This window comes from Centropristis striata, chromosome 3, assembly GCF_030273125.1.
Source record: "Centropristis striata isolate RG_2023a ecotype Rhode Island chromosome 3, C.striata_1.0, whole genome shotgun sequence".
Classification (NCBI taxonomy): Eukaryota; Metazoa; Chordata; class Actinopteri; order Perciformes; family Serranidae; genus Centropristis; species Centropristis striata.
Genome location: NC_081519.1, coordinates 39,329,511 through 39,353,109, shown reverse-complemented (window position 1 = coordinate 39,353,109; position 23,599 = coordinate 39,329,511). Strand labels below are relative to the sequence as shown.

Sequence of the window (23,599 nt, the reverse complement as noted above, 5' to 3'; positions counted from 1 at the left end):
GGATTTTCATACACAACCATCTCTAGGGTTTACAGAGAATGGTCCAAAAAAGAGGAAAGGAGGAGCGGCAGTTCTCTGGGCCAAAAGGTCTTGTTGATGGCAGAGGTCAGAGGAGAATGACACGACTGGTTCAAGATGATAGAAAGGTAACAGTAACTCAAATAACCACTTGTTACAGCCAAGGTAGAAGAAGAGCATCTCTGAACGCACAACAAGTCCAACCTTGAAGCAGATGGGCTACAGCAGCAGAAGACCACAAGGGTTTTTTTTTTTTTTTTACAAAGGGGTTTGTTCAATTCATTCATAGCTTAATTTATATGAAATCGTATTCCAAAAAGCAAGGCCCAACTGTAAAAACCTTTGAGTATAATCTGTAGACAAAATAAACAAGAATGTTGAACCTGGCTTTACCACTTTTCTGTTCCTGAGAAGATGTCTAATTTGTATATTTAAACATAAAGTTTCAGAAAACTCGTAATAAAAACAAATAATTGTTTTAATGTAAGTAATCAACTGGGGAAGTTTTCATGGTGACATCTATTAGTTAAAATATTTTACCCATTCACCTGTATGTATAACCTGGTGAATGTAACAGCAGTATATGAAGCTCATAAAGCCACAGCTTCGACAAATACAACACTGCAAAAAAGCCAACTTGTATTTTTTGGCCTAAAACAGTGATTTAATTTGGTAAAACTTGGAAATATAAATTACTGACATTTAGGGCAATAATGTAAGTTAGCACAACAAAGGAAGCCAGTTGTCTGCTCAAAAACAAGTTAGTGAGTTGTTGTTACTTATATCTTTAAGTTGGGGTTCACAACAAGGGACAATAGTTCTGCTAACTCTTATTTCTTTGTTGTGAAATTAGGTTATTAGCAAAAGCTAGCGGCTAACTAATGCTAGCGGCTAACTGATGCTAGTGGCTAACTGATGCTAGCGGCTAACTGATGCTAGCGGCTAACTGATGCTAGCGGCGCTGCTTGTTACAGCTGCAAGAGTAGCCATTAGCGTATCAATGCTAACTCAAAATTGTGGTCGCAACATTAGCAGACATTCATAGCGGCGTTACAACAGAGTTGAGCAAACTCAAAAACAAAACTTAAAATATTTAGTTTAATTGTCCAACTTAAAATTTTATCGAAGTTTGTTGCCTTGAAATTTTGAGTTCACCCAACTTTTCTTTTTTTGCAGTGTGTATGTGTAACCTCGTGAATGTAACAGCAGTATATGAAGCTCATAAAGCCACAGCTTCGACAAATACAAGAAGAACAGTCATGAGTGACGTAATGAAACCAGATGAGCAAAATTAAGGCAAAGGTCCTTCTCTCTGTGGTAGGATGCAGTGTTGGACACATTTAGATACACAGTGTTCTGACCACACAGGTTGCGCAAACTGTTTTGATGTCCTAGTTTCTTTTACTTGGCTGGCAATGAACAACATGAACTAAAACTATTGTTTCAGAAGTCACAGTTTACACAGTGCTTTAACAAACATTTCTAAATGAAAATATAATTTATTTACTTTACAGGGACACAAGAACATGAACAGTTTAGAGAGAGAGAGTGGGCTTAAACTCAAAATACATCAGCATCAACCTAAGTCTTTGTCATGTGCACAAAACTGTATTTGCTTAAACCGATTATGATACGACTGATTTATAAAATCAAAGCCACAGCAGAAAGCAAAGTAACATAGATAAACAAATCCACCTCTTTGGTGGCTTACGTAAGAGCGCTGACAGGGCCCTCTCCCCCTCTGGGTCCTGTGGTGCTCTACTTATCGATTTGTTTTGGGTTGAAAGCCACTGTCTCACTGTTGGTAAACACTAGTTCAAAGCCCACAAATTGTTCTCATGATAGAATCCAGCACATTAATATTTACTTTTTCATATGATCATCCTTGTTTTATTGACAGATGTAACTGTTTTTACAGCTGCTTTAACTCTCCTGGTTCTCTATCAACCTGTGACTATATCTGGATTTATTCACAACATACCGTTACATCTGTTGTACGGGATTTTATTACAGATTATATAAATCCTTTTGCATAATTTTGCAGGACATTTTTTGGCTTTTTATTGTTTGATCATTTTGGCTGTATTACTGCATGGCATACATTATGGCAAGTATGTGAGGTGTTTTTGTTCCAGCCTCAGCTCCTATAATAAGTTGATAATAAACTGGGTAGCCAAAATACAAATACTCAGACTCGTAGTACAAAAATGTCCCCATAAAAACACAAATAAAACCAGAATTGCACTCTATTGTATCAGGCTTTTGGATTAAAAATAGTAGTTTTTATTATCTTAGACCAGATTTATCCATTAAAATACACAATTTTACTGGTTTCCACTGAGGGCACTGCTGCTGTATTATGGAGCATTGCAGTGTTTGATGCGATGCAGCAAGATCAATGCTGTTGCTAATTATTGACATATCCCAGACTGTGAAAAAATAATAAAAAAAAGTTCCCCTTTCCCCAGTGTACAAAAAATATCTACATTTTTGTGTCTTTTTACATATAAATAACCAGTGCATTATGCAAACAACTGGCATAAGGGGTTAACTGAATGAATATATGTACAACTTATGTTTGTTAAAATATTGAACCCCTGAAAGTGGAAAATAGTATAAATACAGTAAATAAAATAAAATAAAATAAAAACTTTAACCTTTTATGGCAGTTTTTTTAAAAACTTTTTGTCCCGTAAGGGCATCAGAGCATCTTTTTGAAAGTGAGGCACAAATATTGTTATATTGACAAACACACACTCTTAATTTCTCTTACATACATTTTAATTTCAGTATCATGGCACCATTTCTGCTCAATGTGCCGTTTTAAATTGTGTAAGGTTAAAAACAACAGCAGATTAATAACAAGACAGCATAGTAATGATATGTACACAGGATCCTCTTTATTGAAAGGTCTTTTATGAGATAACATTATGCTCTTGTTTCTCAGCAGCTACAGAAGAAAGTACTGCATGCATTAAATCACACGCTATAACCAAACCGACCAACGCACACATGTACAAACAAACACAGACATCTTGCATCGTTTTTTCTATTTTTTTAAACCACCGCATCGTTCTTGTCTTAGTTAGTTAATTCATATTTCTGCATAATTAGGCTACAGTATCACATATTATTTACCTTGCCAGAATATTTTTTTCAGTTTGGTTACAATTACTGCCAGACAAAACAGAACAATAAAGACTGAAAATAAATCCTTCACTCAATCATCCAGACATTTACAGCTCAGTACAACCATAGTGCATGTCAGCAGAATAGATGTTTTCTTTGTGGTTTTCATTGATTCGAACAGCAAACTGACAACAAAAAAAGGCTGTTAACATTCAACGCACGGTTTCTATAGGTTATGCAAACACACTCAAGTTTTTCAAGTTCACCAACCTTTTTTTTTTTTTTTTTTTTTTTAACTCATTAGAGATACTGAGCAGCATCAGATACTCGACAAGTCTTGTGAAGAGGAACAACGAGAGAAAGCATAAAGTAAATCATGGGATAAAGTGCTTCATGCATTTCTGATAAGACTCAATATATTAAGAGGGAGGGTCTTTCAGTAACACTGGAGACTACAGCCCACAGTTTATGTAAAGTAATTATATAGTATATAGGGCATCATAAATACTGACTGGATAACTAAACGGGAAAAATCTGGGGGACAACTTCATGTTAAAGAAGGAGAACAGGGCAATGCTGCAATGCCATTATGTATGTAATATTTTAAAATTATATGTTTTTACTAAAACAATCTAGTAAATGTAATTGTAAGAATAATCAAACTGAAGTAATTTATTATTATTTATATTGTCTGCATCATATGTCACTGAGCAACAAAACATTAGGTTTCACAAACTTTAAAGCAGGAGCAGCTATAAAAAATTATGAAATGATAAAATCAAGATAAAATACTGAAGAACAGTAATTTATAGTTTTGGGATCCACTTGACAATCAAAGCTGATGTTCGAGTATTAAAAATAAGTAGTGATCTTTACGAAGAAGTGCGTCGGTGCTCATTAAGGCACTTCTGCTTTTGTCCACAGGGGGCGCCAAAATCAAAATGAACTTTCCTTGTTGCTGCTTTAAATTGCCAAAGTTTAGCTCCTTTAGCTACGTATAGTGTAAAACAACATATGCACTAAATCTGCTGGTCCCGTTTGTATCAGTTAATTAAAAAGTACTTTAAGTGTGAAGTCCCCCACAAACACAAATGTGTAACCCTGTTGTGTACTAGGCATTACATAATGTCTGCTCTATCTGCAGGCTGTAATCTAAAGCGTTACCGTCTGTTCTGTTAAAAGGGTCACAGAAAGTCAAAGAGTGAGAGACTGCTAAGAAGATACAGCCCCTGTTCTCTCTCAAAGTACACACACACACGCACACACACACACACAGTCTGTCTACTGTCACCCTTGACAACCATCCTGACTGGCTGATCAGGAGGTCTTTGAGAGGCTTATGTGTGTGTGTATGTGTGTGTATACAGTCAATCAACTCAGACTGCACCCAAGTAACACAGGATGTGTTACATATCTGCATTTTGGGGGTCAAAGGTCACACTTCAATAGCTGATGAGGCGTGCGTGTGTGTGTAAGAGAGAGGGATAAGACCGGGCTGTATCAGCTGATAACCTACAGTAACCCTTATTTATGTCTCCCTCAGTGTAGACGGTTGTGGAGCAAGATCCTCTTTAAGTGACTCACTACAATCGGGGCTTTGGTTTCAATCTGAGGTGGCTCATAAAGAACCCTAGGATAAGTCATCTCCTGATAATTCATGTTTGAACGACAGCTGCACGCATTTTCATTCAATGACAGAAATCCGAAACAATCAAAGCATACATCAAGATACGCATTCAACAACTGCTATAAATTAAAAATGAACAGCAAATAAATAACATTTAAAATACAGCAAATGAAAAGTAATATATATTTCTTTTAAACTAGAACTAGCAGTATAAAAATAGTTGCTACACAATTCTTTTTTTTCCACTCTGCCATGCTTTTGGTTGACATGACAACGACTGAATATCTCACTGACGATCCCTGACAGGCAGTGTTTGTCGGGATGATTTACAGCTTAAAAGTCTCTCTACTACGACACAGTCAGTCTTTTATAAACAATCAGGAATCACATGATTTATACTTCACTCGTGGGTCAGACAGAGTTGGTTTTCAGAATAGTTCAAACCAGCGTAGTGGGCAAAAAGTCAGACAGCTGTGGCGACTGATGTAAACCACTGAATATTTCATGTGTTTTATTTTAAACAACGTTCTCACCAACTTCCTCATTCAGCACTCAGCCAGAGCCATCTGAAGCTTCAGGTTGAAAGGGTTTTTTTACGAAATGTGTGATCTAAAACTTTCTAGAGATACGTAGATATATATGGGGATATTTGGTTGATTTATCTTAGTCTAATAAGAGAAAAAAGTTTGTAACATGGAATTCAAGTATCTGAAATATATCCTTCGAGGGTACCAAAATATAAAACTGTTGTGTCTTAAGGAGATAAAGTCTGTATTGTATGTACATAAACTTAATTTTCCTTTGTTTAAGTAAAAAAAGGTCAAATATGAGAAATCGCCTATTGTCTAAATTAAGGCTTGACCATCTGTAGGTGTGTGTATGTGTGTTTTAGTTTAGTGTGTTGGTCCACCTACATGGCAACAGTAGTCTACTGTGAGAAACATTAGGGACTTTATTATATTATTACGATGACTACTGACTACTGTTTCTAAAAATTCATACAGTATATTTTTATTTAGCCTAATGTTTTGGAAGGAAAACATTCACAAATTAGCAAAATGCTTTCAGTTTGGACCGAAAATCCCAAATAATTCACTTAGGAGAATAAGTCTGGTGATATTGTAGTTATTTTTTTATTGCCATAAAAAGACAAAAACCAACAATGAAACTATCTAACGGCTGATTTATAGTGACTCCTCAGTGCCAACAACCTCCTTATTTCCAATGAGCCATACTGCTGCATTGGATGCCATATTTCTTTATGACAATAAATATGGTTATTAGTGAATTGGCATTTGGCCATTGCCATCTCAGAGTTTGGAGCCAGAATTGACCTTATTTGGACAAGAGGGTGAAACTGCATCTGGTGTTGTGCAGAGTGTCTGTGAACAAAGGTCATTTCACGTAAAGCAAAAATAAGTTCAGGCCTTTTTAAATGAACATAGTGCTATGAATATGCATTGCTCTTGACAGGTCACATTGAGAGGGACCATCATTAACGAAATTACCATCATGCTGCATTGAAGATGACTTGAAACTAGCGATTGAAAATAAAAACTCATTAGGAAAATGTTTACTGAGGTAACAAACTAAGTCAGACTAATCTCCCACCTACCTCCACTTGTTTTTTTTTACAGTCTAAGCTAGAACCCTAAATGTGTATTAATACACAGCTGAAAATAGTCCCCAACAAATGTGCTATTTACTCCAGTTTCAGTAGTGCTTGCTAAAAACGAATGAAACAAAGTATTCAAGGCCTGTTTTTTTTTTTTTTTTTTTTTCATGTACATCTTTAGTTGGCTAAGAACTGAGAGCCACAGGCATGCTTGGCAATTCAGAAAATACTGAGACACATTGTTGGTTTTGGCCTTTTTTAGAGATTTCTTGACAACAACTAAAACACTGAATAATACCAGCTTCATTCTTTAAACATAATTATTTTTTAAGACTGGATTCCACATTAACATTGAGTGTTTTAGACTTTAGACTGAGACATTTCATGGTCATGTTGCCTCACGCGCTTTCTTCCCATTTCACATATTTTCCACGAAAAGCTGAAGACCAACATCAAAAATCAACATGCACAGTCAAAAGTGTAAATATTATTAAAGTTAGCTTGAGGTTCACCCTGTTTTCATGTTGTTTAACTTGGACTTTTCAGAACTATTTGCATGTTTAATGACAGTAATAATGATAAAGACTATCCTCAGCTCACTGGATTTGTGAAATCCTCACTGAGACAAACAGCACCCCCTAGTGGTCACCTACAGCACTGCACCTTCTCGTCCCCACCTTTCCATTTGTGGTCCCTTTGTGTTCTTGGGGGGGGGAGTCTGTGCAGCAGTATGGGTGTAAGCTGCCGAGTCGGTGATGCAGTGCTTGCCACGGATGTCACTGATAACCACAAACACCCCACATCATTGTACAGGAAGGATAAGGAGACTGAAGAGGAGCAAGCAGGGGAAGGCAAAGGGGACACGGGAGAGATAGAGGTCTGTTTACAGCAGGTGAGCATGAGAGAGGAAGGAGGCTGGGAGGACAGTGATCAGCTGCATGCAGATTTACAGAGGAGGCCTCAGAAAAAAACGTCTGCCTGGAGAAAGAAGAGAGAGAGAGAGAGGGAGAAAGTAAGAGCAACAGTCAGATATGTTTGAGAGAAACAGGGAGAGCCAGACAGCAGCCAGTGAGTCATGCTAACATTGCCAGAAGGAACACGTCTCGAATCATTTTATTTCTGGTGTCTTCACTGAGCGCTAGTTGTGTTTGGGAACTGCATGGAACACTCCGGGGCCATATTTAGACTTCATACGATGTAAAAATCCACCAGCACTGTGCAAAACTTGCTCAGCTGGAAACTTCATGTCAGCTGTAGAGTTTTTATTTTGCCATATTGCTCTAATAAAAACAGCCCTCAGTCTGCAGGTCCAGTAAGGACCGGGCCGGTTATCGAATTTCAATTTTCTATTATGATTTTTTGCTCCCAGTGATTATGAAAACTAAATAATTGAGGTAAAACCATTATTGTGTCACACACCATTTAACAATAATACTCTTGTAACACTCTTTTCTCTACAGCGGAGCACTTTCAGAAAATTTCTCTGAATCACTTATTGGAATATGCTGAATAATTTACTAAAATGTTGAATATATATACGTTTAATTAGGTTGCGAAAGTGCACCCAAACATGTTTTATCTAATGCATTTTGATGTAATTTATTTTTACTTATTATTTTCTATATGGAATATATATTAAGTAGCTCTCAGCAGGCTGTGGAAGTATTAACCAAATAAATGTGATTTTTTTTTTTGCCATAATTGAGCAGCCCCAGGAGTGTTATGCAGTGTCAGCACATAACAAATTACTAGATTTATCCAAACAAAAATATGACCACAGTTTGATTTACATCACAGCACCAGTTCTGCAAACTAAGTCTGAAGTTTCCAAATAAATTCAGTGTCCCAGTCACAGGTGGTGTTGAATATATGAAAAAGGTAAACAAATTAAGCCTGTGACAGCAAAAGTAGTAAGAAGATGTAAAAACCCAGAATAATCATAACATAATTCCCCTTTCTCATATATGTCTTTCCTAGCAAAATATTTATTATAATATTATATAATCTTTAACCCTCGGCTGGGATTTATGAAGTAATTCCCTCAAATAGAAAAAAAATGCTGATCCGAGACAGATGCTGTTTGTTGGGTATTTGTGTGCAAAATATCTCACCGTGTATTCAGTGAGCATAAATATTTTTAGTGTTTGTAGCCCCACAGAAAATAAAAAAAATAAAAAGCCCTTCGCGTTGGCAGCTAGCAGAGTTTCTGCAGTAAACTCTGCACAGCACCTGAGGCCAGAGACCCAATAACCTCAAAACTGACAGTGATGCCTGTTACATAAAACAGGGTCTGATCCCAACCAAAAACCCTATATTCATTCTAATAGTGATTCAATCTCTGTTATTGTGTATAACTCATGTTTCATTCTGCATTTATTTACATATTATTTGATGAACAGCAGGAATGTTCTATTTACTGCCCAGGGGCCTGTTTAATCATGCAACTTCTGCAACTTGAAACACTATGATTATTAACTTTCCTGTTTATTCTGACATGTTTATATAATAGAAACAATTTCATACTTGTGACACATGCATTTTCATATGAGAACCTTGTATGCTTCACATCTTTATCTGCAATTTGCAGCTCATCGTTATGTTTGAGAATTGACATTTCCATCATTTGCAATCTTCAAGTAAGCAGTGACTGCAAACAGTTCATAGTTTGTTTTTTGTTAGATAACACTGATGATGCATAAGTATCTAGTACAAATCCATTTCAATGAATGTGAACAATACCTTTCATATTCACATTCATTTTAAATTATGTAACACATGGATGTGAATGCAACAGTTCATGGAGGAAAGCTGCTCGTGGAGCTTCAAGGTTCCTGGTAGACTTCTAGGTAACGCTTTATATTAAGGCCCTTGTAATAACCATTAATAAACAAGTAGTAAGGCCCTGTAAGTCCTTACAAGATGCTTATTAACATTATTGTGTGTTTATAAGCTTATATACGTGTTAATAATGGCATTACAAACACCCATGACCCACCCATTATGTCTTTGCCATGCCTTTATTAATCTTATTTTGTTTGCTTATTGATATTAAAATATACTTTATTGCTCATCTATTATACGTTAACTATAAGTTAACTATGCTTTTTGCAACTACCGGATCTAAAGCGAGAACAATGCCTTATTACTTGTTAATTAATGGTTATTAAGGACCTTATTATAAAGCGTTACCGACTTCTATTCTTTAGGCTATGATTTCTATAGTGTATAACACTTATAGAATCTGATTTTTCAGAGGTTATGTCTAAACTATTATGCACCGTTTCAGTGGAGCAAAGCTTTGGTTGTTCAGCGGTTGTTTGGTTCTGTTGTTTTTCTGTGTTCTTACCTGCTCAGGACTATTAGCTGGCGGAGGCCTCTGGCTGCAGGCTGTAGAGTTTGGCTGAGTCCTGATTGTCACAGACGTCAGTTCTGGACACAGAATTCACATTCAGACACATGCTATCCAATCCAACACAGCAGAATCACAGGAGGACGCAGCACCATCACCAGATTCAGCGGAAGCAGCAGCAGCAGCGGCAACAAGGGGGCAGCGATGGAGCAAAGAGACACAGCAGTGAGGGAAGTAAATCAGTGATGTTAGAGCAATTGGTCCGAAAACACAGGGGGTTTGTGCATGCAAGGTGGATGTGGCAATGCTGTACTTCAACATGTTCTTTGCTCATGACTGACTATTATTACATGGAGGTAAAGGAGTGCCATAAAAAAGTATAAATCTGTAAAAGAATAAGAAAATAAGTGTAGAAATAGATGGAAAAGCACAAGCAACAGGGAAAGAATAAGGAAAAATAAAGGGATAAAAATAAATAAATTACATTATATAAAATTAAATAAATAAATACAATTATACAGAAAAAATTGAGTAATTCATATGCAAAAATTATAGAAATAAATACTGATTGGAATTAAAAATAAAGAAAGAAAAATGCTGATCATTATTTTATATTTTGTTATTTATCTTTTTATTTCCATATTTAAAAATATTCTTTTATCATTTTCAATATTTTTTTATATTATTTTTATTCTTTTAATTCTTCCTCTTAATATTTTCCCTTTTTTTAAATATTCTTGTAAAGATTTATTCTTTATTTATGTCACTCCTACCTCTGCCATTAAACCTGAAATTAACAGCTTATGATCTCCTATTAAAAATAAATATTTCAGCACTTTTAGTAAGAGCTGAAGGCACAGAAGGCTCAAAATGAACCCTTGAATTAATGGATTTCTACAAAAACTTCCTACATCTAAGAGGTTTCTGTCTGACACTGACAACACTGAAGCCTGCAGTAAGATAACAAAAAAAAAAACAGCAGCGGGTGTTTTGCAGTAATCAAAGAGGGTGCAGAAGGTCTTACCTGTTGTCATTGATATCTGTGGTGTTTCCTGCGGAGAGAAAGAGGTGCATAAGGAGGCAGGCAGGTGCACAGTGAGAGGGTTGGTGGTGTGTAAATTAGGGAAGAAGTGGGTTTGTCACAGACACATATGGGTTTTAATTGACACAGCCCAAAGCCAAAGAAGATAGTCGGCTTTGGAACAAGCAGCTGCATAACGTGTCGGCTCCCAAACAATAAGTCCTCATACACAAATGACTGAATAGAGTGTTTATCAGTCATCTTAAAAACGACCCATATGTGCATTTAGCTGATCCTCCCACCCAATCAGTGAGGAGAATACACAACAGTAGCACACTGGTATGAGAACATGTGCTACTAAACATTCATTTCACGCTGTTTGAGCAAATGACCGATGCTGTTGTTATTCTGGAGAGGTTTTTATTTGCAGGGCTGCTGGAGCTCGCTTGTCAGGAAAATGTAAACATGAGTCATTTTACACTGTTTGAACAAACAACCAATTCTGTCATTCTTCTGATGAGGACAGTCTTACGTTGTTATGGTACTACGGGCACAGCTTATAATAACAATAACACAACAACTTTTAAAAAATCCTCCCACCACAAACGACTGGTCCCTGACTGTCTCTTGGTGATACTGGGCTGCTCCAACAGTTCATTGACTCTTCCCTCTGCTTTACAACAAGCCCTCATGTTTGGTATGGCCATTGCAAAACGAGTCATCCTAAGGGAGTGGAAGTCCGCTTCCCCCCCCTGCTTCAAAAGGTGGCTGAATGATATGGTTTTTTGTTTATACCTCGAGGAGGTTCGATTTTCTTTGTCTAATTCTCATGATAGGTTTAAAAAGATCTGGGGACCTTTTATTGAATACATTAGAAAAGATAGACTTCAAACTGGGACCTGAACGCACTGCTTTATTTTTATTTTATTAAGTAATTATTATTATTTTTTATTATATTATATTGTATATAAATGTATGTTATATTTATTATATATTTTTTCTTGATATGTATCCGGGTTATGAGACTTTGCTGTTCCCCTCTGGCTCGGGCCTCCTGGACTCTCCTGGAATCTCTGGCCCTTTGCATTTCATATGAGTGGACAATTGGGGACATTTTGTTGGACTGACATGTTTTTGTGCACATTTTCTTTTTACGTTAATGATTAATTGGTGGCTGGCTGTCTGTTGCTTCTGTTTTGTTTTATCTGTTTGTTTACTTTTATTTATTTATTTTTTTCTCTGTTGGGTTTTTTCTATGTTTCTTGTACTGTATGTGTATGTATATATATATGTGCCAAAACTTTGCATAAATAAAATTTACACAAAAAACAATCCTCCCACCAAGAGAGTTTTGCTGCATAAAAGCACAAACCCAACTTTCTTTAAAGGTAGACATACATGGAAAATTGGACCTTCATACTGTCTATTTATAGTTCATAGGATCATGGTTACACTCTGCGGATTATCTGTACCAATATCCAGGTGTTTAAATGGCAACTCTTGCTCCTACAATCCCCAGAGGGATGTGCTGTCTGTAACAACTCTGACAGGGATTACTCTCACAAAATATTCACTTTTGATGTCCCACAACATATCGACACCCGGACATATCGAGCCGCTTCAGCCGTTTCTCAGTCTCCAGAAATCGAGGAGTCCATGTGCATTTATTCATTATTATTCATGGAGGAAAGTTTACTCTAATTTGTGGGCTTCAATTTGATGAGTTGGCTATTATCAAGGAGCCTCATGCTTGACTGGATTATAAGGCTGCTCGGTTTAATCTCCTTGAAAAAAGGTTTGGAAGTTAATAAAAAATCTTGTCCTAACAGGAGCTGTCAACGCTACACCTCAACAAAATAGCAAAAAAAAAAAAAAGAAAAAGAAAAAAAGTAAGACATTTTGGGTAGAGGCCTTGCAGAACTGTTCGGTTTTGATTTTTACACTTTCCCCATAAGCTCTTATTGAAATTCATGACACTTAGTAGAATTATATCCCAGAGTGAAAATTACAAGAAGAAGAAAATTTCCCTCAGAGTTTGACTCCAGAATACATTATAGCGACAGGCACTTTCATTCCAGAACTGCCACACGTCCATTTTGGTGAGGAAAATACTACATAAAATATTTAAAATGGGATAAACTGAATAAAAACATATGTTGCACGCAAATCAGATGCCTAACAGTACAAATATTTACAAATCTCCTGAGATGAGTCAGAGCGTCCGAACAGCTGCTGCTATTGAACGAGACAAATATCAGCGTTTTTCTCAGTATGTTCTTGTTGGCAGAGCTGAAAACCCTCAGAAACGGCATCATGGGAAGCAAACAACCAAACGAAATGATTTCACTGGACAATATCACTGATATTTAATAAAAGGCAGGTAGTGTCGCAGCAGATTGATATATTATCTCTGACCCAGCTCGTGACTTTTATTGATATTCCCAGAGAATAGAAGAGGTGTGGCGTTGTTACACAACTCTACAACTGTCATCACTGGGTCAGAGGCTGAGGTGGGCACTCAGCCTGTCTGGCCGGCTATCTGTCTGGCTGAGTAATGACACTGCAAGCCTAATCTATCTCCTCCAGAGTCTGCTGCTGATGAGAGCACACACAGACACACACACACACACACACACACACACACACACACACACACACAGGCACACACACAAAAAGGTGCAGAAAAGTCTCAAGTAGCAGCTGCTGCATTCTTTAATAAACTGAGGATTTTCCTTCATGATAAAAAAAAATATGAGGCTGTATTCCATATAAATATATGGAAAATACATGGTTGATCATTTCTATTTTCATACTGTCCAAGTGTGATTTCTCAAGATCGCCTTTAGGCAATCTGACTGCCTGGGGGCAGCAGGAGAAGGAGAGGGGTTAGTTATGTCACAACACGCCAGTGAAATAAATGCAAGCATGTTTTTCTTATAAAGCTTCTGCTCTGCTCATACAGGTTTACAGCCTGTGCCCTTCACCAGAAATAGATATTGCCTGATTAGGAAAGTGCATATGTTAGGAAAGCAAATTCTAGCAGACTCAAGTTTAAATGTCAGGCCTATTCTAGTTGTAATTGTATAAAGTTGCATAAAGTTGGAATCATTTCATTTTCAGACACAATCCTCTGTTCATTTTGGCTTCATTTTCATTGTGATATGTTTGGAAGAGACTGATTAATTGAGTTTTGAGCAGATATTTTATCTTTATCTGCAAAGAATAAGTCACATTGTCACAATCATCTCATGGAAAGAGGTAAAAAATATTTTATTCCAACTTTATGGGCGACCATGTATAAGCACTTGAGCTTGTCTATATAAAATGCACGGATAATAAACCTACTCATTCATTCTGGTGCATGTGAGATGAATCTGGAGCGATAACATTTAACTCTGTACCATTTAGATCTATATCTAAAATCATCTATAACAGTAAAATGCACAGAATGACAACTCTCCTATTTCATCAAACCACAACAAAAAGGCATTATACCAATAGTAGTATATTTATTATTTTTTTAATTAAAAAATGTATTCCCTATTTATTTATTTTTCAAATTGCTATTGACGTTTGAATTAAATTTGAATTAAATATTTCAAATAATGCTCTTGAGCATGGCTCAGCGTCTGATGGAGCTTTTAAATAATCGAACCGTTGAGCTTCCCGCAAGCAACTGTTGTTTATTGTCAACAGAGAACAGAGACGCTCTGATAAAAACACACACAGAGGCAGCGTGACTTGAATCTCTAGTCAAGCTGCCGCTCTATCTAGTATAATAGTTTACTGCTATACTGATTTGAATGAATGTCATGTATAACCCCTTTAAAGTTACACAAATAAACATTTAAAATATTAAAATAACAATTAAATAAAAGCCTGGTGGAAGTTTTATCCAAAGAAAATTTTTAATCTGCACCTAGACGCTTCTCCTCACACATCAGTGGCTCTGACAATTACAGTTAAGACCGCTGACTTCGAGCCCATTATAAGAAGACGAAAGCAAGAAGAGGAAAAACAAACAGCAAGCTGAACTGTTATCACAACAGCAGGACAATCACTGTAAACTGGTTTAACAGCCACCGCTCGGTAAGAGGATATAAAACCACATTCAAACATAATGGCCGGTACGATAGCATAATGGAAGCCACTAAAAAAATAAGTGGAATTTACCCCCGCTGATCTGGATCATAATATTTCTCATTATTTTAACAGGCGTCATCTGAACGAGGCTCACCGTTTTCTGAATCGAGCATCTCTGCCGTGCTCTTGTCTGCGTGGCTCAGTGGTTCGGCTGGAAGCCTGCAAACAGAGATACAGAGAGGTTTCTGTAAATGTTACAGTGGGATTTGAGTTGCAAAATGTTGATCTCTGGATCGATATGGTCTTTGAGTCAAATAAAATGAAATGCTTACCAAAAATATGTGTACCCAAGTGCTCACTGAGCCACTAAATAATAAATATCCAAGTGTCAAAACCAATTTGAACTAACTGGAGTTGTTCACACACATATAAAAGCACACTAAACTTTAACAGACTGTCGACAGAGTGTGCAATAATTTGCATCATTCACTACTTTACTAGATTTACTAGCTACTACACAGTTGCAGTAAAACACATAAACTAACTTTGTACTGACAACTGCACCGCGGCTGAAACATTGACAATATAAAGGAGGAGGATATAGTACCTCAGTAAACATTAAAAGTTTATCACTAGTTTCAGGTCTTCCTCCATACAGCATGATGTTCACTTTGTTAGTTACAGTCCAATTTAGAGTAAAATATATGATAAAGCAGGGTTTGCTTTAGAGGAGGTTATCAGGATAGAGGCATAACAACCACAACATCCATGGCAACGTGTGCACTTAAATAGCTGTGAACTTGTTTTTATCTTAGAATATGAAAACACATTGTGAAGTCCCTTTCACAATGTGTTTTCAGTTCATGGAAGTTAATTGGAACATTTTAGTCACCTAAAATTGTCTTGTTCATTGCTCAGTTGTACTACAAGACACTCTAAGGAGATGGCTGTTTATTTTTGTCTGGCAATTTGTTGTTAGCCTGTGTTTCGCTACCCAAAAATAGCATCACAGTTGATGTGAATTAATGATGAACCTTGCTAACCAAGCTAATGTAGCACCCCTCACTCCTCCCTACACCCAGCCTGTTGTCCAAATGTGGTCACTTCTGACTCCAAAATGCCAAACTCAAGGCTTCAACACAGTAGTCTACAAACCAATAGAGACAGAGTGCATTTAAGCCCCGCCCCCACGAGAGGGGAAAACAATCATCTCTCTCTATTGAGTTTGTATTGAATGAAGGAGCCTGCTTGACAATTTCTTCTGTTAGCAAACAGCAGAAAAATGTCTAAAAGCTCCTGTGTGGTGAAATATACTAACAACAGGGTAAAGAACCCATAACTAAGTTGTTGTTTTTTTTAACTTATAACTAATCTGAGAAACCTGAAAACTGAACTTCTAAAAGGACTAAAGTGGATACAGACGTATACAGATGTGAAACATCAGCACCTACAATGAGCACAACTGTGCTATGCAGTGCATTTTGTCAGTAATATTCATATATCCAAATCAGTTTTAGGCTAAAACTGACTTTGGATATATGAAATGATACATTTCTGTAAATTAAGCTAAAGCATTTTGACAAAATGTAACTCATGCTGTAGTGGATTGTGGATTGAGAGCTCTGGAAAAAGTTAGTTAGTGGACCTCGATTTAGGTTTATATTGTCAGAGTTATATCTTCTAAAGTCAAGAAATGAGATGAGCATCAAAGCATCAGAAAAAAACCTAAAACCTTGAGGTGTGGCCCTGGAGTAAAGGACATTTTTGCCAAATTACTGAGAAAAGCTTTCCAAGCTCAGGAATGTGAGATTAAAGCAAAGAAAAAAGCTAATATGTGGACCTTGAGTTTATTAGTCCAAACTCTTCTGCACAGAATTTGTAATCATCAGCACCGGCGGTATATTAAACTCTACCACATGCAATTGGCTTTACTCAGGTATGAAAGAATGGAATTCACTGCCTAAAAATATCAAACTCACCACTAACATAAAGCAATTCAAAATATTAATAAAACAGTATTTATCAAAATAAGAAAACATGGTATATTTATATGTATGTAGTATATTTCTATAGATATATGATATGTGTTATTATAATGTATATGCTGTAGAACGAAGGTGTATATACAACATATGTATTATGTGTTAGTAGATTTTGTAATGATGTATACATATATGTAAAAAATGTGTGTAATATGGATTAATATGTGAATAATTTTTGTTTTGTTTTATTTTTTATTTTTATTATGTTTTGTGTTTTTAACTGTATATTTGATACTGTTGGACCCCAGGAAGAATAGCTGTGGCTTTGCTGCAGCTAATGGGGATCTTCATAATAAACTAAACTAAACTAAACTAAACTCACGTGTTGTCCTGAGCGTCGCTGTCTTGTGAGTCGTTGTTTTGGGAGTCGAGGTGTTTGGTGGGGCTGTTCTGGTTGGAGTTGGCCTCCGGTAACCTGGGCTCCTCCTCTGGGGTTGCAGGAGCAACAGGAGCAACAGGAGCAGCAGGAGCAGCGGGAGCAGCAGGAGCAGCAGGAGTGGCAGGAGCAGCTGCTGGTCGGTTGTTGATGTTGTGGAAATCGGTTTTGCAGAAGGCAATGGGGTGATCGCTGTAGCCTCGGATGAAGAAGGGGTTGGTGGGAGAGCAGGGTGGATAGTGGCCAGCACGCACAGGCTTGGCTGTTGGAAATAAAACAGAATTGATCCATTTATTGATCCATTCATCCAGAAAAGACAAAAACATTGTATTTATACTTCCTTGGTGGGGCAGTGAAGCGCTGTTTTCTATAACACAAAGTTATACATTTTAATATGACTGGAATACTGAGAATATATTAAATTATTAACTGCTCAGTGAATCACTTGTCCTTGTTCACCTTTGAGATCAAACCAGAAACCAAAAGGGGGAATTTTTCAGGACAGTTTTCTATGAATTTGACAGAATAGCTCTCCGGTATCTGGCAACATAGATTGTAATCTTTGAATCGTCTGACGATGATTTAGCCTCTGGGGACAATGACCAATATTTCCGGTGCATTCTGGTGTAGCCAGCAGGTATCCGGATAACACACATCAAGGCCACGACGTCCTCTTTTTTGTGGGCATATCACCGTTTACAGTTTGATAAGCAACTTCAGATGTGAGATTGTGCAGTCTGTGGCCTCGAGGTTAGGAATCGGGCTTGTAACCGGAGGGTCACATGTTTGAATCCCAGTGATAATGTCAAGGACAGAAGTGCCCTTGAGCAATGCATCTAACCCCCCTCACTGCTGCTCACTGCTCCTAAGCATGGTGTGTTCACTGGTGTGTAAGAGATGGGTTAAATGCTGAGGACAAATTTACTGCTTGCTGTTTCAGTGTGTGCATGCAAAACTGAATCCTAATCTTAATGTGAGATTTTTTTGCGAATGAATGCAGGTTCATTTGAAAACAAGCTCATAAAAAACATTACATTACATTACATTACATGTCATTTAGCAGACGCTTTTGTCCAAAGCGACTTACAATAAGTGCATTCAACCTGATGGTACTAGACATAGACCATAGGAATCAAGTAAGTACATAACTTCAAGAGCTAACTGTCATTGCTAAAGGAGTGCTATATGTTAAAGAAGAAGAGCTTTTTTTTTTTTTTTTTTTTTTTTTTAAATATATATGTTAGTTGACCATGACTTAACTGAGGTATTGTTGAAAGAGATATCAGATGATAGATGATAGCTGATGGGTTCTGTGATTGCAGCAAAAGAGGTGCAACACATTTGCCGGAATTGAGTCAACTAAAACCCACTGAAAATGTCAATACTGCTCAAACCACAAACAGAACCATAACCCTCCTACTGTCAAAATCTTGCCCTCTAACCTACAGATTATGCATATGCAGATACCTTTTTATAAAGATTATGTAAATGTAGACCTTGTTTTCATACAGCCAATCAAATATTGCATAAAGCAGCACCATCACTGTTCTATCAGCCTCCTACACAACACAGGAGCCACACATCAGCTCTCCTGCCAAAGTCTCCCTCTGATCTAACTTACAAACATGAACACACGTCTTGTCCTGCACCACTAACAGCACGCTGTCTGCCCCTGACATGCTGGCTACAGCGCCAGTTTGTGTGCTTTGTCTCTCGTCCGCTACAGTGTAACACCGACACTCTGGCAGCCTGCCAGCTGCTGTCAATCAAACACAGACGTGACGCATCCCCGCAGCCAGCTGAGAGGAAACAGAGCACTTCTAGTTCCCCAAAGATCTGTTTTCTTCCATTTAATAAAAAAACACATTAGGGATATTTTTGACTACAAAAGGAGATTTCAGTCGGACTTTACCCACGGTATCACAGTTATTCTCAGTTGCTTTAGTACAATCCTCAAATGAAAATCATTACTCTGAAAACTCTCTCAAATCAATAGCTCATTTTCTCACAGCAACACAAGCGTCTCTCGCTTCATTCACACAGAATTCAAAGTGCAATTATCTTCAATTGACACAGTGATGAAGTAAGTCTTGGTGATTAAAATGGATTATGCTGCTTTTCTAATAAATTGCATTCTTTTTTGAAGAGCTCATTGTTTTTGAACTTCAGATGGAAAATATTCCTATTTAAGTATTTCAGCATTTTATTATGATCATAAACATTGTCATAATTTACGGTGACTAACACATGTTGTTGATTTTGGTTTCTGACAGTGGTGAATTTCAGTTGCAGGTGTTTTCAGTACATGAATATGGAGATATTCAACAAGATTGGTGCTGAAAAACTCGTCTCGCATCTCGTTCATGCGTGAGGACGGGTGTGTGTGACCGCGTGACGTTCTGGCGAGGGAAAGGAAGCAGATGACAGATCCAACAATGGATGTTGGCTGTGAGGAAATCACACAGCGGAGACATGAAAGGGATGGTTGCACCACGCCAAAAAATGTCTCTCATGGTGCATTGCAAAGGCAAATATCAGAAAAGAAGCAGATGAAATGGTGCTGCCAGATAGACAAGAGTGTTTACACGGAGAGTCTGTGATGGAGCAGCTGGGAAACACTTGTGTTCTTGCTTTTTGGGCCTTCAGATGCAGAAGATCTCAGTAATTTCATACACAGAAGTCGAAATGTTGTTGCTTCATGTGCCACTGAGGAACTTTCATTACAGCGATGATACAAATAATGCATTTTCACGAACTTGGAAGTGAACGTTAATTAGTTAATTAGCATTACAGCCGACTGATTTTCTCAGGGAAGCAGCTGTATGGGATTAGAATCCCATACAGCTGTGTGTTGCTCCTGAACAGAGTCGAGGCAGTTAACCAGATGTACATTCAACAAACCAGCCAGTCGTCATGCTTGAAGAACAAAAAACACAGTGTAACAACACTTCTGCTAAATCATAAATGTGAAGTTTCTTAGGGAAGAGATGTGGGGAGGTTTTACATTTTACGTTTGAATTCTACAAGGGGGCTACCAGCTGGTTAGCACTCTGCCGGTTCGACTCCCACCTGCAGCTCTTCTGTGTGGAGTTTGCATGTTCTCACCGGGTACTCCGGCTTCCTCCCACAGTCCAAAAATATGCACTTTAATTAGTGACTCTAAATTGCCCGTAGGTGTGAATGAGAGCCCCGCCTCTCACCAAATGTCAGCTGGGATCGGCTCCAGCCCCCTGCGACCCGAGTGCGGATAAACGGTTAAGGATAATGAATGAATGAATGAATGAATGAATGAATGATTTCTACAGTAGTTCATGAATTAATTTACATAAATCCTAACAATATATTGAGACATTTGTCTTTGTTATACTTTTTTGTGTTTAACATTACTTTTGCAATGAGATTCATACCGTGAAGAAAAACTGGTGGTATACGGCTTTGTTTAATATTGGTATCATTCAGATGGCTGCAGAGGAAATTAGACAAAACAAATAAATACATGAAGTCAAATTTAAATGAAAATAAATGTAGTAACATACACCACCGCTCAAAAGTTTGGGGTCACTTAGAAATGTGTTGTTTTCCATAAAAACAAACTGTTTTATTCATGAAATGAGTTAAAAAATGAATCGAAAATATAGTAAAGACCTTGACAAGGGTACAAATAATAATTTTAACCTGTACAAATCTCCAACTTTACCTCCAGATACTCAACCAGCCTGAGAAAGGATCATTTTATAGCTTCTTAAATCAGCACAAAACAGTTTTCAGCTGTGCTAAAATAATGCTCAGTTGTTTTATTGATCAATCAGCCTTTCAACACAATAAACGTGGATTAACACAATGTGATCACAGGAGTGATGGTTGTGTGTGTAGTGTGTAGTGATGAGTTGCTGATGATATATAATGTCTAGACTGTAGGTCTGTTTTTAAAATAAAATAAAAAAAATTGTGCTTTCCTTTCAAAAATAAGGACACTTCTAAGTGAGTGGTAATGTAATTTCAGTGGATTCTGTCATATTCACACATTCCTTGGATATTATTGCCAAATGAGGGAGGGAAATTGACATGATTTGGCTAATGAACTGCGGCTATTTGCAGGATTTACCAAAAAAAAATTACCTAAGCAATAGAGAAAACTTGTAAAATAACTCTATAAACTTAAATGGAAGGGCTTGTCGACATGAAAACTGTTGTGTGATTTGATTGTGGACTGAACTAGATTAGATCCAGCTTAATTGTCATTGCACAGTGACTGCGAGTACTGAAACAACGAAATGCATTTGCGAGAATTATAAGAAAGCAATTACTGTTCTCAACAGGAATGTAACAGTAACACTGGAATGTTATCATGTTAGTACCCACAGAGCAGATTCTAATGGACCACCTACAGATTAAAAGATCATTTTATCCGATTACATAGCTTTTACTGAATAAAACATGCAGCCACATGTGTGTAGTTCAGTTGATCTGAAACAGTTGAATCTGTGAGCGAGGTGTTACCTATCTGTGCAGCGTGGGGCCGGCGGAAGGGATTTCGAGCCCTCATCACGTCTTTGATACGCTCCACCTCCTGCTGGTAGCGATGGCGGTCCTTCATGGCTCCTTCCTTCGCCTCCTTTAGTGCACCCTCCAGCGCCTTAACTCGCTCAGCTGTGGAACGAAGACGTTTCTCCAGTTTTGGAAGCTCACAGCGAAGATCTGCATTGTCACGTACCAGCTGTCACACACACACACACACACACACACACAGACAAGAACAGAGACAGTAAGCCCCGGGATTAACTGTACAAGTCAGAGACCATGTAACATTTCTTCTAGAATAAAAAAAGATATCAGTGAGATACAATATTTAAAGAAAAGGTTGGAAATACAGTTGGTAAGGCTTTCACTAGAAATAACTTGTGCCTTTATAACTTAAGGGGTTTGCTAATGTTTGAAACTCAGAAAGTCAGAACTAACCTCAAATACAGATGTGTGTCAGTTTTGGGTGTAAAATTATGGAACGGACTAAATGATGAAATAAAGATGTGTAATTCTATGTTATTTTTCAAGAAGACTTTAAAATCTAAAATTATCAAGGGTTACAATGAAATTTGATTGAATTTGATTTTTCAGTTTAAGGTATCATGTGTTTTGTAACAATGTGAATTACTCAGTTAATGTAATGTATATAATGTAATGTATATGCATGTAGATGGTACAGGAGAGGCAAAAGTAAGCCTTGGGGCTTCAGCCTATTCCTTTTTCGGTTGCTGTCTGATGGATTCTTTTGTAAAAAACATGATTTTATTTTGTTGTCTTTGTTTTGTTTGTTTTTGTTTTTGTTGTTGTTTTTTGTAACCGAAATAAAGCATTCATTCTATTCAATGTACCGTTTCTAGACTTTTTCACTCTTGTTGTTCTGAAGAGGAAGAATAATAAAGTGATTTTTCTTTTTTTCTAATTTTATTTGTTTGACCACTTTCACTAGGAAAGAATCCTCCTGTTTTGTGTGTAAGGATCCCACCTTTTGTGCCAGGAAGACTAAAACATATGGAGCAGCAAAGTGACCACATAACCCCTTTCTGTTCCAACGGGAACGTTTTTGACAGTTAGAACCAAATAGGTGCATCGAGGTGGAACAGAGTATTTCAAGTGTGACCTGATGGGAAAATTGTCTGTAAAAAGACAGCCTATGCTGCCTTTTATGTTGAGGAAATGTGTTTAACAGCTGCCTCAAATCGAAGGGAGCTCACCTGAAAAATTCACACACAACACCAAACTGTCAGCTAGCTGCTTACACAGCTACTCCAGTAGACCCAGCATAACAGACCAATTTTATCTTTTTCAATAATGCTTTGAATGCCACAAGCCAAATGCCATCAACTTCCATTATATTTGAGAGAAAACATCTAGAATGATAAATAGCACTACAGGTAAGAGAAAAATGTGTATTTTTTTATTCAAATTGTTTAAAAAAATATTGTTTAACTTATTAGAGACATTTTAAATTGTTAATTTTCACATTTAATGCAATTTTCAATGCAGTTGAAATGTTTGGAACTGTATTATAAACATTGCATGTTACATTTTGATTAAAATACAGCAAATAATCATATTCTAAAGGAAATTAAAGCTTTAGCGCCTTAATATTGACATTGGTAGCTGACAGATGCTCATATTTTATAAAGCAACATTTGACGACATGATATTTCAGTTCAAATCATACCAATACTTAATTTCAATGCATACATTAATGAAACTATTATTATTTTAGTAATTAGTTTAACCGACTTGTATTATAATGAGAAATCCACTAACCGTGCACATTCCTACTTACAAGCTGGAGAAGGTAAACGT

At 37.1% G+C, this 23,599-nt stretch overlaps 1 protein-coding gene across 2 annotated transcripts in view; it reads right to left on the bottom strand.

Annotated features, from left to right (window-relative positions):
• Window positions 1-2,893: 2,893 nt before the first annotated feature.
• The window catches only part of kif5ab (kinesin family member 5A, b), a 93,355-nt gene continuing 72,649 nt past the window's right edge, over window positions 2,894-23,599 (bottom strand). The window contains exons 24-29 of one of the 2 annotated variants that reach the window (XM_059329365.1): window positions 21,761-21,977; window positions 17,207-17,522; window positions 14,997-15,061; window positions 10,763-10,790; window positions 9,736-9,848; window positions 2,894-7,367 (exon numbers count right to left, since the gene is read on the bottom strand). In XM_059329365.1, coding sequence (XP_059185348.1) covers window positions 9,749-9,848; window positions 10,763-10,790; window positions 14,997-15,061; window positions 17,207-17,522; window positions 21,761-21,977 — 726 coding nt within the window. In that variant the 3' untranslated portion in view covers window positions 2,894-7,367; window positions 9,736-9,748. The remainder of the gene's footprint in view (window positions 7,368-9,735; window positions 9,849-10,762; window positions 10,791-14,996; window positions 15,062-17,206; window positions 17,523-21,760; window positions 21,978-23,599) is intronic. The other variant, XM_059329366.1, reaches the window with a different exon arrangement.